General features: G+C 38.6%; 3 protein-coding genes across 3 annotated transcripts in view; 1 reads left to right on the forward strand and 2 right to left on the reverse strand.

Annotated features, from left to right (window-relative positions):
* LOC134658365 (talin-1-like) overlaps positions 1 to 15,080 on the reverse strand; it is an 81,522-nt gene that overhangs the window by 39,968 nt on the left and 26,474 nt on the right. Inside the window, exons 20-36 of the mRNA XM_063514000.1 lie at positions 14,938 to 15,059; positions 14,665 to 14,757; positions 14,203 to 14,361; positions 13,595 to 13,799; positions 12,706 to 12,776; positions 12,367 to 12,487; positions 11,953 to 12,030; positions 11,301 to 11,422; positions 10,788 to 10,883; positions 9,736 to 9,897; positions 9,123 to 9,315; positions 8,312 to 8,433; positions 2,072 to 2,186; positions 1,704 to 1,781; positions 1,320 to 1,441; positions 857 to 949; positions 464 to 622 (exon numbers count right to left, since the gene is read on the reverse strand). Of these exons, the coding sequence (XP_063370070.1) occupies positions 464 to 622; positions 857 to 949; positions 1,320 to 1,441; positions 1,704 to 1,781; positions 2,072 to 2,186; positions 8,312 to 8,433; positions 9,123 to 9,315; positions 9,736 to 9,897; positions 10,788 to 10,883; positions 11,301 to 11,422; positions 11,953 to 12,030; positions 12,367 to 12,487; positions 12,706 to 12,776; positions 13,595 to 13,799; positions 14,203 to 14,361; positions 14,665 to 14,757; positions 14,938 to 15,059 (2,111 nt within the window). The remainder of the gene's footprint in view (positions 1 to 463; positions 623 to 856; positions 950 to 1,319; positions 1,442 to 1,703; positions 1,782 to 2,071; positions 2,187 to 8,311; positions 8,434 to 9,122; positions 9,316 to 9,735; positions 9,898 to 10,787; positions 10,884 to 11,300; positions 11,423 to 11,952; positions 12,031 to 12,366; positions 12,488 to 12,705; positions 12,777 to 13,594; positions 13,800 to 14,202; positions 14,362 to 14,664; positions 14,758 to 14,937; positions 15,060 to 15,080) is intronic.
* Positions 2,446 to 6,658, forward strand: LOC134658387 (uncharacterized). The gene is made up of 2 exons (XM_063514069.1): positions 2,446 to 3,441; positions 6,544 to 6,658. The coding sequence occupies exons 1-2, from the start codon at positions 2,470 to 2,472 to the stop codon at positions 6,559 to 6,561; spliced, it is 990 nt and encodes a 329-aa protein (XP_063370139.1). The 5' UTR covers positions 2,446 to 2,469; the 3' UTR covers positions 6,562 to 6,658.
* Positions 11,350 to 15,080, reverse strand: part of LOC134658366 (apolipophorins) — a 69,619-nt gene continuing 65,888 nt past the window's right edge. Inside the window, exon 50 of the mRNA XM_063514001.1 lies at positions 11,350 to 11,394. Coding sequence (XP_063370071.1) covers positions 11,365 to 11,394 — 30 coding nt within the window. The 3' untranslated portion in view covers positions 11,350 to 11,364. The remainder of the gene's footprint in view (positions 11,395 to 15,080) is intronic.

Here is a 15,080-nt window from a genome sequence, read left to right on the forward strand (position 1 = left end):
TTTTATTTTATTTTATTTATTAGGCACACAAAACAGATAACATTTGTTACATGAAATACTTATTTTCAGTACAGGTTTTAGTTGGGAATGCCATCCAAAGCATGTATGCACATCATGAAAACATATTGGAGCGAAAACTACAACTATGCTAAGGCTATACAGCTAACTAACTTAATTACACAGTAAAGCAATTTTTGACACAAAACATAAAAAAATCACATCAAGAAAAGAGTGAAAATAAAGCAAAGAACTTTAGTATAAACACACATTATAGAAAATTAAAAAGTGATTAACGAAACTTAACCTAAAGGTGTTCAATGGCAAAGAACTTCCATAACCTGCTTCCGAAAGATTGCAAAATTCGAGTTGAATATATCAATATGGCTAAAACATTCGGATTAAAACTGCAACAGCGTTACTGCTACAGGCTACAGCATTACTGCCCATGTCCTTAAAATCCTACCTCAGCAGTGGTGAGTAGATTCTGTGCAGCATCAGCTAGCCTGGAGCCCTGATCATCCAAATCCGCCGCCACCTGACCTTCCACACTCTGCGCTAGATCATACACCCTCTCTAGAAGTTCTGATGTCTTCTGACATGTGGATTTTGTTAGGTCAATTATCTGGAAAGGAAGTGCAACAAATTAAATAAATCGCACCATGAGGGTTCCTTTTGTATCATTTTTGTACGGAACCCTAAAACCGACTCTATTGCACAAATAAACGTTAATCTATAATACTGCTCACGTCTCCTGGATCACTTTGTATTTTCTAGAGTTTAAGCGTATTTTTTGCCCATGATTTTCTGAAAATTAACTAACACCATGGAAAATTAAAAGCCAAACTGCAAGCGTTACCTGATCTTCCTTCGCAGGGTTTGCACGAGGATTGAAGGTATACACAAGTTTTCCTGATGCCTTGGTGTACTTATCTACAGCATCTTGCAGTTCCTGAAAAGAACAAGCTTAATAGTGTCTAGCGATGACGAACGTTATATTTTTTAAAGTAATATTTTAAATTAAATTCTTATTAGAAAAAAAATACCAGGGGCCCGTATCTCAAAAGCTTGTAACTTGTATTACAAGTGGAAGTCCCTTCTTAACAAAAGCTGTCAAAAAGTGACATCCGCTTGTATTACAAATGAAGTTTTGAGAAACGGGCCCCAGATGTGATACGAAATTATAATATTGTTATCATCAATCATGATACAACGTACATGTTTTTTTTACAAACATTTTTTACAAACAAGGAGAAGAATAAGTTTTGAGCTCTCAAGATTTGCTTGTATTTTAGTCTATAAGTAATAGTTCCAGTAAATACCTGATCTTTTTCGCTATTTTCACCGCTACTTATCGCTTTAGTAGCCTCACATAGCTCTTGTAATAGCTCAAGCATGTTGGCGCGAGCTGCTTGTTCTTTCCCAGCGGGTAGGGTCTTCGCATCTGAAATGAGGTATTCGTGAAGTTGCAAGTTTTCTACAAGATTGCTCTAAAGTGAAACTTACTTTGTTGCCGGTCCCATATTGGGATACCCTCCTCCAATTGAGGGGGATTTAAATCTTCTCGAGTCAGAGGTGTAGGGTTGGAGCCGGTGTAGCTTTATTTGGCGTTCATAAGCGCATTGTAATATGCTTACTTGAATAAACTATCTTTTATGTTATCTTATCTTACTGCTGTAACCTGTAACTTATTGCTACAAAGTTACCTTTGATTAAGTCCGGTACAAGCTCCTGTATAGTAGCGGTAGCTGATTCTGCTAGCACGTAGTCGGGATTATCAGGATCTGTTTGACACATTAAAAAAAATACTGTGACATTAAAATCTTAACGGTATTTAAAATAGCGCGCGAATAGGAAAAGTTTCCACTGCCTACTAGTTATCTACATAAGAAATTAAAGTGTATTATACGTTTATCGAGCTTAAAAATAATCCAATATAAATCCTTCGTGCATTCCGACAAAGTTCACGATGACGCGCCGCATACGATAGGCGTGGCGTTCGAAAGAATAAGAATAAATAAGAATAAGAAAAGCTTACAGAGACGGACGTAATATAAGATGGACGATTTCTTACCTCTGGTAGCGGTAAGAAGGGTAGCAATAGCAGCATTAAGAGTGGCAAGTTTGTCAGCAAGCCTCGCTTGAAGCAGCGCCGCTTGGGGCGGAGCTAAAGGCGCTACCTTTCCAGTCTGTGAACAAAACGCTCATTTTGCCATCATGTACCTCATGTCCACACTGCTGAGCCAGTGATGTATGTATGTGTGGGTAGGTTGTGATGATTATGAATATGCATGTGGGTATGTACTAGAAATATACTAGTTAGTCTTGATCCGAGCACGTAGTTTCATTGACGCATCCCTATAACATAACATGGCGCAGCCGTTTTAAAAGAACCGTTATTAACTAAATTAGTCTTTGAGTGTGTTCAGTGGATTTGTTATAAAAAGTGAGAAATAAAATAAACCGTCTGCAATGGAATCTATCTTGCCGCCGCCGCCGCCTTTTGTTTTCGATAATAACCTTGAGAATGTGACCTCTGGCAATTTGTCTGTAGAATGGACTAAGTGGAAGAAAGCGTTTAATATTTACTTCGACGCGTGTGAGTTATCGAAGAAGGAGGAAAAGGTGCAAATTAGTATTTTGCTGCACGTTATTGGAGAACGGGCTCGTGAAGTGTACCAACAGTTTGAATCGGAATGCACGACTTTGAAGAGTTTGATTGCGCGGTTTGATAAGTTTTTTTTGCCGAAGAAAAATTTAACTATAGAGCGGCACAGGTTTTTTACACGTTGTCAGCATGATGGTGAATCTATTGAGCAGTATGCTTTTGAGCTCAGGAAGCTGTCTGCCACTTGTGAGTTCGGCACGCTAATGCAAGATTTGATAAGAGATAGGCTGATTTGCGGCATAAAAGAAGACGCACTACGGGAACGATTGTTACGTGAGCCGGAACTGACGTTGAGTAAATCTTTGGATATTTGTAATTTGGCCCAGATGTCTAAGATGCAAGCAGGGGCTATAAAGCAAGAGTCTGTGGAACATAATGCACATGTTGTAGAAAATAATCCTAAGCATAATACGGAGTACAATTGGAATAGTGAAGGTGGTCAAATTTGGGGGGTAAGTCACCGAGGAGCGCCGGCGCATCGTGGCACGGCGAGGAGTCGGGGGCGCGGTGGCCGTTATCAGACCCCCGCCCGCTACCCCACGACCCCGCGCCCGAGTCCTGCGCGGCGAAATCAGCTGTTTAATCGACAAGTGCGTGATGTTAACAATAGTGCTAACAACGACAGTGCTAATATGTCGTGTTCGCGGTGTGGTTTGCCTCATGGCAGTTCAAGGTGTCCGGCCATTGGTAGAAGGTGTTTAAAGTGTAACAGTTATGACCATTTTTCGCGGATGTGCAATGTATACGAGGTGCGAGCTGAGGAAAACAATGATCAGGTAAAAAACTGCTGTACTAGTTCGAGTGATTGGTGGGTTGATTTGTTGTTCGGAAATGGAAAGATTAAATTTAAGTTGGACACTGGGGCCGATGTAAACATAATACCACTTCGTTTTTTGAGTCAAATTTGTATGAATAAGAATGATTTAACCTCGACGGGTGATACATTGAGCGCGTACTCGGGCTATGCCCTCGAAGTAGTAGGGAAATGTAGTTTAAAAACAAAATACAAGGAACGTATATATATCTTAGACTTTATTGTTGTGGACACTTCTTCACAACCGATATTGGGTAGGGATTCGTGCGCGGAGCTAGGTGTTGTCAAATTGGTTTTAGATATTGAAAGTAATACCGGTAGTAATATAGAAAGTTATGTGTATAGGGAGTATTCGGATGTATTTGAAGGGGTTGGGTGTATGCCGGGAGTGTATAAAATTGAATTGAATGGAAATGTTAGGCCAGTGGTACACGCACCGCGAAAATTGCCGATAGCTTTGAAAGATAGTGTTAAGAATAAGTTGGATGAGATGGTTAGTGATGGGATTATTGCGAAAGTTGAGGGGCCTACGGACTGGGTCAATAGTATGACCGTTGTGAGGAAGGCTAACGGTGACATAAGGCTCTGTTTGGACCCGAGGGACTTGAATCAGGCGATTAGGCGTGAGCATTTCAAATTGCCGACGTTGGATGAAATGTCTGTCAATTTAGGAGGTTCCAAATTTTTTAGTACCCTTGATGCCAAGCAAGGATTTTGGCAGCTTCGCCTTCACGAAGATAGTACTGATTTAGTTACCTTTAATACGAGTTTTGGAAGATACAAATTTTTGCGTTTGCCATTTGGAATAACTTCGGCGTCAGAAGTATTCCACAAAAAGATGTACGAGCAGTTTGATGATTTGGAGGGTGTTTGTTTATTTATTGATGACCTACTCGTTTACGGTCGCACGAAAGAGGAGCACGACGCTAGGTTGAAAAAAGTATTAGATCGGTGTCGTGAGATTAATTTAAAATTGAATAAAAGCAAATGCAAGTTTGGCCTGTCAGAAATAAAATATTTAGGACATAAGATTACCCCGAATGGCATATATCCCGACGACTCATACACGTCGGCAATAAAAAATATGCCTTGCCCAAAAGACACAAAGGACCTTGAACGATTTTTAGGCATGATAAATTATGTAGGTAATTTTATACCGAATCTGTCCGACAAAAATCATGTACTAAGGCAATTGCTTAAAAAAGACATCGAATGGCACTGGTTGGAGTCGCATGATAAAGCTTTTAATAATTTAAAACAGTGTTTGATGAGTGTGCCGGTTTTACAGTATTACAGTTTAAAAAAACCCGTGGTGATTTCTGTTGACGCTTGTAAGAATGGACTAGGTTCTTGTTTACTGCAAGATAATTTGCCTGTATGCTATGCCTCGAGATCTTTAACGAAGGCTGAACAAGCATATGCGCAGATAGAAAAAGAACTCCTCGCATGCGTATATGCCTGTGAAAAATTTTATACTTATATTTATGGTCGAGGTGATGTCACAGTGGAAACCGACCATAAACCGTTGGTAAGTATTATTTGTAAACCGATCGCGTCTGCCCCAGCTAGGTTGCAAAGAATGCTCCTGCGTTTGCAGCCCTACAACTTTAAACTTGTATATAAACCAGGCAAGTATATGTATATGGCGGACACACTCTCTCGTGCGGTGGATCCGGCGAGTACTCCAGATGTGGTGCCGCGCGACCAGCTGGACGCGCGCGCACAGGTGTGTGCCGTGCTGCTTAGCAACCCGCTCGTCGACTCGCACTTTGTACGTATACAAAGGTTGACCCAGGACGACGGTGAGCTTCAGGCGCTAATAAGATTTATTACAGAAGGCTGGCCGGAGCAAAAGAAGGATGTCGATGACCAGGTGAAACCCTATTGGGGTTATCGTGATGAATTGACGGTCGCGCATGGTATGGCATGGAAGGGCGATCGGATTATTATTCCAGTAGCTATGCGGAAGGAAATGTTAAGGCGGGTACATATTGGGCATTTAGGATTAGAAAAATGCAAGTTAAAAGTGCGTGAATCTATATTTTGGCCAAATATAAGTAGCCAGCTAGAGGATTTTATTAAAAACTGTCAAGCATGCCTTACTTTTAAAAACCAAAATAGAAAGGAGTCATTGATACCACACGAGATACCGGACAGGGCATGGTCAAAAGTTGGGGTAGACGTTTTTCACTTTAAGGAGAAAAAATATTTAGTGGTAGTAGATTATTTCAGTAAGTTCTTGGAAGTTCTAGAGTTAAATTGTTTACTATCTAGCCATATTATTGAGCAGTTGAAAATTGTTTTTAGTCATCAGGGTATACCTGACATTGTGATGTCAGATAATGGCCCCGAATTTTCCTCGAGCCAATTCAAATTGTTCGCTCAGCAGTGGTGTTTTGAACATATTACTTCTTCTCCATGTTATGCCCAGTCCAATGGGCAAGCGGAACGGAGCGTGCAAACAGTGAAAAATATACTTAAAAAAAACAAGTGTGGATAAAACCGACTTCAGGCAAGCACTATTAGAATACTTAACGAACCCCATCACTGATCAGTTAGCATCTCCATCAGAGTTATTGAATAACAGAAAGTTGCGTGGAATTGTACCGTATGCACCCAAACTTCTTCATCCTAAAATCCAAATTAATGTCACGGCAGAGTTAGAAAAGAGACAAAATAAACAAAAACAGCAGTACGACAAGACGGCCCGTGATTTAAAGCAATTAATGCCCGGTCAAAAAGTTAAGGTTAGAGTAGATAAGAAATGGGTTAGTGGCACAATTTTACATCTTAAAGGTATCCGATCGTATTTAATTCAATTGATGCAGGGTGGTACTTTGGTGAGAAACAGGCGTCATCTTATATTAGATTCGGAATATCGCCCGTAGTTACCTGTGTGTCCTCGTCCTTATGACGATATCACAATATCGGGTGATAATGATAACGCTAGGGCGCATGCGCCCGGCACGCAGCCTCAGTCGCACGCGCAGCGTGCTGTTATGAACACGACCCCAGTGTCCGAACATGTACCAGATAATAACAATTATGTTACTCGTTCTGGCAGGGTGGTGATTCCTCCTGATTGGTATTAATTAGCAGCCGGGTTGAATAGTATGTGCAGTTGCGAAGATGGATTGTTATTACATAACAAAACAATTTGATACCTATATACCTGATGCATTAAGGTTCAACTTCCATTGACACTTCATCATTGTTTTTATACAGCATATAAGATTAAATTAAAACCATTTAATACAGACTATAACAGGTTTATTTGTGGGAGCAAAACCTGCCTCGAATAGTATAATAATTAATATATATAAAAAGTGTTTTAGCCGCTATAATAAAAATGTAGGCACTGTAGGTATGTTGTCGTAAATAGCCATTTAGTTGTAATATGCACTTTATAAAATTTTGTGGTAAATTTTCGTTTATTTCCTGATGAAATGGAATTAGTTTCAATGTAATAATGTGTTGCATGATGTTTTATTAGCCATTGTTCTGTAATTAAGGATAAAAATAAACATGTATTTCTGAGGTCTGCATTGAAATGTTATGAAAATTGTATCGCAACGATATGCCGTTTTGTATTATGGAGCCATCTACATTGTTTTGGAAGATGACAAACTATGCAATATGAAATTACTGTATAAAAAAAAAAAACAATTTCTCTAGTAGTATACATTTAATACTTTCAACCTTATTAGTTAAGTATAATAATAATGTATAATGGAAATTTACATACTGTATTTGTTTAGTGTTAATTAGTAATTTAAGTATTACTATTTTGAACACTTATTATGATTTTTTCTCTCTTCAATGCATTCACTGTGATTTTGCTGTATTAATTGAGTGAACTTATAATTACCTATATATTTTTTTTATTCTTGTGTAAAAGGGGAATGTGTAAGTAAGATAACTTAAATTATATTTGATCTTGCGTTTTAGTAAATAATATGATAGAATGTTCAACTTGAAACAAATACAGAAATTGTAAAATGAAAAGTAAAAAAGGGGGTTGTGGGTAGGTTGTGATGATTATGAATATGCATGTGGGTATGTACTAGAAATATACTAGTTAGTCTTGATCCGAGCACGTAGTTTCATTGACGCATCCCTATAACATAACATGATGTATGTATGTATGTATGTACTTCTTTTATAATAAGAAAAGGCTTTTTAGAAATAATTACGCTCAGATTTTGACCCATTATATAGTCAGCCGATGCCAACTAGACATCGTACATCTGATAAGTTCTTTTTAAATTACTTCTCCTCTCACATCTGCTGCTCACTGTATTAGAAGCATTATCACGAATGGTGTGTATAATTTTCACTCAACGTAATTTGGTATTTATAGCCAATGATATTATATAACCATAGATAGGTTATACTCCTACTTGAGGCTTGAGGAGCACAAAAAATACTTCCATATTTATTTCTGTGCCTACGAAGAAATTTTATTGTTAATTTTACTGTTATTTTTGATTAATCTTCTCATTCCATCCATCTTTCTCACACTCGTTGTTAAACATTAAGGTCGTCTCTTTCTCTTTCGGTGTGCAGGAGCTCGTTAGCACGTGCACATTTCTCGCTTGCTACTAAAGGCAACTTGTCCAATTTGTCACAAGACGAGCGCTTCAATTTTGGAACGCCTATAACCTATCTTGAGTTATAAATCATTGTTTATAGCTGTTCAAGCAAATCTTGTCAGTAAAAAAAGGCGCGAAATTCAAATTTTCTATGGGACGATATCCCTTCGTTACATTTTTCAATTTGCCGCCTTTTCTACTGACAAGATCTGCTTGATCAGCTATAGTATAGAATCGTACCTTTTTCAATTCTTCCACTGCCCCGTCGAGAGCGGTTTGCGCGGCCAAGCGAGAGGCGACGAACTTCAGTCTATTCTTCTCTTTCTCTGCAGACATGGTTCTATTGAGCTGCTTTGAATCTTCTGTAACACAATTGAATTAAAATAATAAATATAACAATGCGAGAGATAGTTTGCCTTTAACTTATACATATTTAGGTATGTGAAGAATCTTGTATTTACTTTAAAATTTATTCTTTTATTTTATGTGACATTGGGATGTGGTTGATGTTGAACCATGGGGCCCTACCGCGAAGAAACAAAATTAAAAATCTCTATTGCTCGAACATGCAAGAGCGATAGAGAGACAAATAACGTTTTCACCTCAGCAGCTCGAACAAGGGTACTTTGCTACTTAAAAACAGTGAGCAAAATCGCATTTTGCTCACTGAGTGAGACAAAATGAGCAAAATGCGATTTTGCTCACTGTTTCTAAGTAGCAAAGTACCCTTGTTCGAGCTGCTGAGGTGAACATTTAATTGTTGGTATATCTTAAGAAAACATGAGTGAATAGAGGTAAGTGATGAAGAAGGAATACATTTTTCGGGTTCTCTAATATGTTCTCACTGCTGAGGTGAAAAATGTTGTGTACTACACGAGATCAAAGTTATTTACATCTCGTGCGCTTTTGAGTCCCTTACTACGCTCAAGCTTTCGCTTGCACGGGACTCAAAATAAGCACTCGAAGAAATATCAAACTTTGATCTCTAGTTGTACAAATAACTATTTCGTAGTTGTTGATAAAGTTTAAAACGCTCAAGACACATAGCTACCTTCTAGTCCATTGATAGCGGCCATCAGCTCTCGCACCGCCTCATCGAAGTTCTTTCTCTGCTGTCCCAATAGATCTGCCCCCACTAGTTCGTGCGTAGCTGTGTCCAGTTGAGATATAGCTCGGGACAGATCCGTGGCTGCTTGGTGCAGCGCCGTTCGGCATTGTGATGTGTTGAGAGTTGATGCTGTCACCTGTTAATGGAATTTTGCTTTGACGGAACACATTGTATTAAAACGTGCAAAGAAAATGGCCCGTTTGTTGCTCTTGACTGAGTTTATAAGATGGTATTTTTGCGGAATAATCTGTCTCCCCGGGGAATGACCTGTCACAAGAGGTTAAATTAGTTTATTCTTTGTACTTCGGTGATGTCTCTTTTACCTTAGTCTTCTTTTTGACGGTAAGGAAGTAAAATTTGTCTGTGTTGCTTTACCATATTTACTTTATTTACTACAGAAGGCAAATTAAGTAGTTTATTCAAAGACTAGTATATATGGTCCTACATCCTAAGTTTTCTGGTTTTCAATACTACGACTAATCTCTTCTTTATTTTATATTTACGTCGAACTTCTTCTTCGCCAGAGAATGGCTTTTAAACGAATCTGAATTCTTACCTGAGCGGTGCCAAGCAATGCACTCGCCGCCCTTTCCACTTGCTGTGCCTTCTCATCCACGGCCCTATTCCGGAAGTTGTCAGGGTGGCTCTTCACCAGCTTGTCTACCGCTTCCACCATCATAGATGAGCGGTCCAGCACGTTCTGAGCCTTGTGTACCACCTGCAAATAGTGTGAATTAGTATTAGAATTCCTTACTTGTTACCATAAGCACAGAATAACTAATAGTACTACCATACAGAAAATTCACTCCTTCACAAAAGTCAGATTTAGGTATAAAATTACACCTATATCGCCGCCTGCAAGCAAAATTGAAACTTATAACCGCGCACGAACCGCGAATCTCCTTTGCGCGCCGCAGTTTTATGACCGAGCTGTGTGTGTCGGCTCGGGGTTATCACTTGACAAGTTTTTATACCTATACCCACTGATTTATTATTTTTAAGATAAATATGTAGGAATTACAAACGTTGATTATGTAAACATACATTTTTTTATCCGGAAATAGTATGTCTGATTCTCACGTAAGTAAGTTTCGAAGCCATTGTGTATTTTCAATTTTGCGCGAGCGCGGCGTGACACGACTATCGTGCACGCCGAGCGGCAGCCCGCGCCCCACTGCCATATGCCTGTCCGATGGGCGCGCCGGCCAAATGTACCTAAACTGCGGAGTGACACCCCCCTGCCATAAGTTACTTTACTTCTGTAATTTATTTAAGTATTCAAAAATAATTTATGTAAGTACCTAAGTAGAATATCTACGAGCTCTAAGATGGCCAGGAGACCAAAATCTTATTAATTTAACCAGATTTGACTGGAAACTGTTCCAATAGTTATCAAATGTGTGGAGCCTAATTCCATGATTAGGTACTACGAAAGTATAATTTTTTGCTGAAGATTCCCCATGAAATGTTCAGCAATAAATTGTTTAGCCCCCATGGTTCCTTATCAATAACCTTCGTTTGTTTTTACTGAACGCAACACCTGTGTTTACTAATGATTTACACGGTCCACTTTTGCCCTTGATAATATAGATGTTTGCTTTTACTTACTTGTTCCTGATTCTTTTGCGCTGAAGTAGGTGGCGTGCATATGAAAGCTAGCCTGGAAGCAGACTTGGAATACTGATCCGCAATGGTCTTCAGTACCTGTGAAATATTATTAATCTTTAGGGGTGATTTCGATTCGACCAGAGATGTGCTAGGATGTGTTGCGAGGGATGTGTTTTAAAGAACCAACCAATAGAATCACTGCACGCTGAGCGAGGAAAACCAAAGGAAGGATTCTATTCAAGATGAATTCTTAACAAATATATGAATGAGTTAATTTGATTTATGAGAGTATATTATTAAATCTTAATACCTTAAAACAAATTTTTGGTCTTTCTCGCAGTTGGCTTTTGAACTTAAATACTATCAGTTAGAAAAAGAAAAGTTCAAAATTCCGCTGTCTCTAAATGTTATTGTACTCTTGTGCCGATACCTATACATTTACTTACCCTTCACATTTGCTTTTCTATGTCCAACTATACTCTCATAGACCATTATCTGATCTGCACAACTCACCCCAGGGTTCTTGCAATTGTGTCCATCAGCAAGCGCATTGGTAGCAACGCACAGAGCCTTCAGTTCATCCATCAAAGCACGGGTTTCTGCGGGACTCTTACCGCTGTTCAATGCTCTTACGTCTGCAATAAAATAGTTTTTTTTTTAATATTTTGATATCTTGAACTTTTACCGTCAATTGTATTTTTGAAGAATCATCAATTTTTCGACAAAATAAGTACCTAATTCTAATGAACCCAAACTGAAAATATTTTGCTTTGTTTAATACAGATTTAGGATTCCTATTCCAAAGGCCACATTCGGGCTCTAGTATCAGCCCACTTGATAATATCTATGCCTAAATGCTGTCTTCGGTCATGACAAATTGGACTGCAGAGCAGATACACAACTAGTCAACTAGTCATATTTTTTTACTTACATTTTAGTAATTTTTACTATATTAAAGGAAAAATTGAAAAATTCACCGCTTCCGGCAAGACTCTCGGCATAACTGGTCGACACTTAGTTCACAAATTCTGAAGATATACCTCAAATCTCCCATATAAAATTTTATTATATCCAACTTTCCCTAAGTTTATCTTAAAAAACTTTAAGCAAAAGACTCGTGAGAAAGGTAAGCAAACTAGACTTAATGCTGATCTTGTGACTTTACCTTGAGCAACTTCTGGCAATAACCGCTGTATAGCTTCCATAGATAATTCAGCCTCGCCTTGGTCAATGTTTGATGAATCTGGAAAATGTAGATGATGTACATTTAGCTGAGGAATACTAGGACACCAAGCTTAGACTTTTAGCTTTATATATGTATCCAGCATTTCAATGGAGTTTTCTGATTTTTATCATCATGAAGAATTTCGTACACGTACCCGCCATTCCTGTATCTATCGCACGCGCATGACGCGCATAATTATAGTGCTGTCCCCCTTGCATAGTGCCGCCATAGGCGAGACAGCAATATAATTCTGCACGTGCGATAGACAGGAAATTACGGGTCAATGTACGGAATTCTTCGAAATTATAGCGTTATTGTTGAAATACATTTTTTTATTGAATTGGATATACCTACCGCGTGCATATGTAGAGTTTATCAGACCAGCTATAGCGGCGTTTAGTTCAGCAAGTTTCTTCGCCAGCGATTCTTTGAGCTGCTTCTCTTCGGCTGGACTCAGAGCTTTTGATGATAAGGGCTGCAAAAAATAAGTACAATTTTTAAGTACAACAATCTCAGACGAATTTCAGTACAACCAAATGTAAGTATTAGTAAAAAGGGCTCAATAGCGTAGGTATATGAGAAAATACTTTAGGTGTCACATTTTCAGTCTCCATCAATAGACCTGCTTGATAATATATATGATTATTACCGGACATCAGGAACTGTTTTTTAAAGAAAATCATGATTAAGTACCTGTTTTATAGTATCCTGAACACGTGAAACAGCTCCTTGAAGATCTCTCCTCTTGTTTTCGAAAGTATTTTCTGTTAAAGATGGATGGATTTTATAAAATAAAGGTATGAATGGTGAGATAAGTACTTAAGAAGCGCTGGTGGCCTAGTGGTAAGAGCGTGCGACTTGCAATCCGGAGGTCGCGGGTTCGAACCCTGGCTCGTATCAATGAGTTTTTCGGAACTTATGTACGAAATATCATTTGATATTTACCAGTCGCTTTTCGATGAAGGAAAACATCGTGAGGAAACCGGACTAATCCCAATACGCGCCTAGTTTACCCTCTGGGTTGGAAGGTCAGATGGCAGTCGCTTTCGTAAAAACTAGTGCCCACGCCAATTACTGGGATTAGTTGCCAAGCAGACCCCAGGCTCCCATGAGCCGTGGCAAAATGCCGGGACAACTTAAGGGAGATAAGTACTTGCGGCTTTGTGACACAGGGTAGCCGTTCTACCAACTGAGCTATCGAAGCGTAGGTACATTATTTTATGGCGAATATTTAATTTGTAGTTATATGCATGATAAAGATTAGTCTCTAAATCGGTTTTTCTACTTTTAAACCGCATTAACTGTAAGGCAGCCCAGGAGGTATAGTAAATAGTTCGCAAATGAGACACAAGGCTTAAAAAAACTAAATTTAAAACCTCAAGATTAAGAAAGTACCTAGTCCTTATGTGTAAATTGAAAGAATCTTAAACTAAGGGATAAGTCCCTAGGGACCTTCTTAGGCATAAGTTCGCCTTTGTACTTCTTACTATTTTTTTGTTATTTTTAATGTGTCTTTTTGTACAATAAAGAGTTTACTACTACTACTACTACTACTACTACTACTACTACTACTTAAACTTACCATCCAACTGACTCCTAAGTTTATCCAAAGCCTTTCTAAGGTCAGCATTCTGATTCTTAATAGCATCAGCCCGCTTCTGGCCCTCCGGGTGATCAAGCAAGGATTTGTAAGAAGCATCAAGGAGTTTCTCTGATGATGATAGGTCTTCGAGGGTTGCTAATAGAGCGCTGCGGCAGTACGGATCGTAGATTGATGAAGCTGTGAGCTGCAATAATAGATTAGTTGATATATATTGATATAAGTAGTTACTTAACTTAATGGTGCAGCGATATGTCCATCATATTTAAAATGCAGTTTTGATATTTCATTCTGGGTTTTAAATTACCAATTGAAGTTTACCATCAGACATGGGCTCTTCTTCTGACCCCTTCAAATATTTTATAGACTCCAAACTACAAATTACAGTCTCCACAATTCTATAGTTTTGGACTTCAGTCAAGCGAAAGGTGGGTAAAAGGAAAGGGGAAAGGTAAAATATGACTATGGCTAATTATGATTCATGTTTTGTTTTTGCTGAAATGGGATATGTAACACGGTGTAAGACGGTGAGGTACATAAGACGATGAAGATAATTTAGGACTAGTTCTGTATAACAATTCCGCTCATACCTCAGCACAAGATGTTAAGGCGGCGACAGCATTGACACAATTGTGGGCAGCGTTGATGACCTTCGCCGACATGGGGTCGTTGACCTCGCCAGCGAGCTGGTTCAACGAGGCTACCAGCAGGCGGGTTTTATCGTCAACTTCTTTGGATAAGTCTTTAATCTGCAGAAAGAAACTTGGTTAGCTTTGTTTTAGCGCCTAAGAAGAATTTAAGATTTAAATTCAGTCAGCGCAAAAGATTCTGGATGCTTGTATTGATTTAAAGTAAAAAAAATAGTAAAATATTCTTTATTGCACCACACAAATATAAAACGAATTTACAATGTAGATAAAGGTAGCAACCGGCGACCCCTAAAAACAAAAGGTAGAAACAGGAGGTATGCCTGGCAGACGATTTTGACCAGTCAATATGGACGTAATAAATGGAATTGCAAATAATTAAGAGAAAAAAGCTATATCTATTACCTCATTTTCCTTGTCCGGCACATTTCCATGTCCAAATATAAATTGCAATCTACGGGACTTTTTAGCGAAATTGTCGGATACATCGTGCATTTTCTGTAAAATAATGTATTTAATCTGTATTAACCTTACAGTAAAAAAGGCAGACTTAATGCGACTAGGCATTCTATACTAGTTAACCTAGACTTTAGTACAATACAGAAGCAAATAGGTGATCTGTTGTGTTAACGTTCGCATGCATTATGATATCTGGATCTTTTGAGTTTCTTCTCTTACCTGCAAATCGTCACATCCTACATTCTGAGCTATCATCGCTGTAGCATCCAATAGTTCTTGCATTTCTTTAATCAGGCCACTTCTGTCTTTTCCATCTTTTACAGAGCCAAGTATCTGGGCGTCTGCAAAAAATAGCCATTAAA

The sequence above is a fragment of the Cydia amplana genome, chromosome 22, assembly GCF_948474715.1.
Source record: "Cydia amplana chromosome 22, ilCydAmpl1.1, whole genome shotgun sequence".
NCBI classification, from domain to species: domain Eukaryota; kingdom Metazoa; phylum Arthropoda; class Insecta; order Lepidoptera; family Tortricidae; genus Cydia; species Cydia amplana.